The sequence below is a fragment of the Eremomyces bilateralis genome (assembly GCF_010015585.1).
Source record: "Eremomyces bilateralis CBS 781.70 unplaced genomic scaffold P152scaffold_84, whole genome shotgun sequence".
In the NCBI taxonomy this organism is placed as follows: domain Eukaryota; kingdom Fungi; phylum Ascomycota; class Dothideomycetes; order Eremomycetales; family Eremomycetaceae; genus Eremomyces; species Eremomyces bilateralis.
The window spans coordinates 1-2,050 of NW_022985150.1; the positions used below are offsets into that span (position 1 = coordinate 1).

Genomic DNA, 2,050 nt, shown 5'->3' on the forward strand with positions numbered 1-2,050 from the left:
TTGTCCCTCTTCCTGCTTCCTAGGTTATGATAATTACCCGAGAATCATTGCGGGGAAGAGCTAATACCTATCAACGGGAATTGCCCCAGATCTACAATTGGTCAAAGCTTGTCAGTATCTGCCCAATGAAAGGGGTATTTACACCATAGTTCAATCTCAAGGCGCGGCATAATGGAGGTTCACAGTTGTATTCCGAACTGGTCGTTTCATGCAAGAGGGGCATCGCTTTAGCATGTCCGGCGGTCCGGATCGATCAACCCTCGTAAGATAGGGGAGGATGCAGGTCATATAAAGGACTTCTTGGCAACCATGGCCAATGGAGCTCTGGATCTCGAGGTCTCTGACATTTGTGATTTTTTTCCCTTAGATTTGCCATTCAGAATTCCCGTATTATCATCATGGCTGAGCCCGCCGGCAAACGCAAACGCATCAATGCGTACATTGTCTTTATCCTTATATTCGTGGGCTTCGGTTCTATGACCTATGGCTACACAGCATCGATCATTGGTACCACTCTCGGGCAGCCCTCTTTCATCGAGTACTTCGCTCTAGAGACTCGCTCCAATGGCACAGACCTGATCTCGTCCACCAACGGCCTTTTCCAAGCAGGAGGTGTCATTGGAACATTGATGCTTCCCTGGGTATCCGACAGATGGGGTCGCAAATGGGGAATTGCCGTTAGCGCCTTTCTTGCTTTGATCTCTGGTGCCGTTCTAGCCGGATCGACGGATATCGCCGAGTTCCTGGTGTTTCGATTCATCGCTGGAGCAGGTGCGTTCATGGCGCTCGCTGCTGTTCCGGTAAGTCTAGTTTCCCTTCCGAGCAGCCTCTCCTAATTGTGTTCAGATCTGGATGAACGAAGTCGTCCCCGTCCATTTCCGCGGCGGCTTGGTCGACATTCACGCCGTCTGCCTGATCTTCGGCTACACGGTCCAAGGCTGGGTTGGCCTCGGCTTCTACTTCTGGGATGGTGGCGAGAACACATGGAGACCTCCACTGGGACTCCAGTGCGCCTGGCCATTTATTCTTCTGTGTGGATTATATTGGATCCCTGAATCTCCAAGGTGGCTCGTCATGAAAGACCGGATGGATGAGGCTCAAGCAATCCTGAACAAGCTCCATTCAGACCCGTCGGACCCGGAGAATACGGAGGCAAGAGCGGAATTCTACCAGATTCGGAAGCAGATTGCAATTGACCGGACGCTTGGCTCCTCGTGGCTCACCATCATGAGGAAGCCGTCGTATCGAAAACGTGCATTCTTAGCCATGGGCACGACATTTATCATCCAATGTTCAGGGGTTTTGGTGGTCAACAACTACGGACCTACCCTGTATAAAAATCTCGGATTTAGCCCTGTCAAGCAGCTGCTGTATCCAGCGGCATGGCTGACCTTCGCCCTGGGGCTCAATGCCATGGCCATTTGGACCGTGGACCTCTTCCCCCGGCAAAAGTACATGGCCTTTGGCGTTCTGGGCTGCATGCTCACTCTTGTCGTTGAAGCAGCACTCGTAGCGGAATTTGTTCCCTCAGATAATGAGAGTGCATTGCAGGCAGCCGTGGCGATGTTCTTCATCTACCAAGTCTTCTACAGCTTCTGCCTTGATGGTAAGTCAAGGGATCACGCCTGCACTTGTAATTACATCCATACTGATAGCGATAGGGACGCAATTCTCATATCTCGGTGAGCTGTTCCCGACGCATCTTCGCGCCAAAGGAATAGCTCTGGGAGTTGCGATGATTTCTCTCACTAACATCGTATGGCTGCAAGCCGCGCCTACTGCTTTCAAGAACGTTGGATGGAAGTTCTATCTCGTATTCATTATCGCTTCGGCAATTGGAGGGGTGGTCATGTGGTTTTACTTCCCTGATACAAAAGGTAAAGAAGAAGGCATCTAGTGTGACGGTGATCCAAGCTGACATAGCACAGGCCTTCCGCTGGAGGAAATCGCTGCAATCTTTGGCGACACAGACGATGTCGCGGTATATCGGCGCGAAATTGACATTCATGGGAACATCATTGAAGACCATCACGATGAGAAACCTGGCGCT

General features: G+C 51.1%; 1 protein-coding gene across 1 annotated transcript; it reads left to right on the forward strand.

Annotated features, from left to right (window-relative positions):
- P152DRAFT_485940 (MFS transporter) lies at positions 1-2,033 on the forward strand (the record flags this gene model as incomplete). Its single annotated transcript, XM_033682079.1, has 4 exons — positions 1-800; positions 847-1,606; positions 1,662-1,877; positions 1,929-2,033. Coding segments are annotated over exons 1-4 (1,482 nt in total), but the record flags the coding sequence as incomplete, so codon positions are not given.
- Positions 2,034-2,050: the final 17 nt, after the last annotated feature.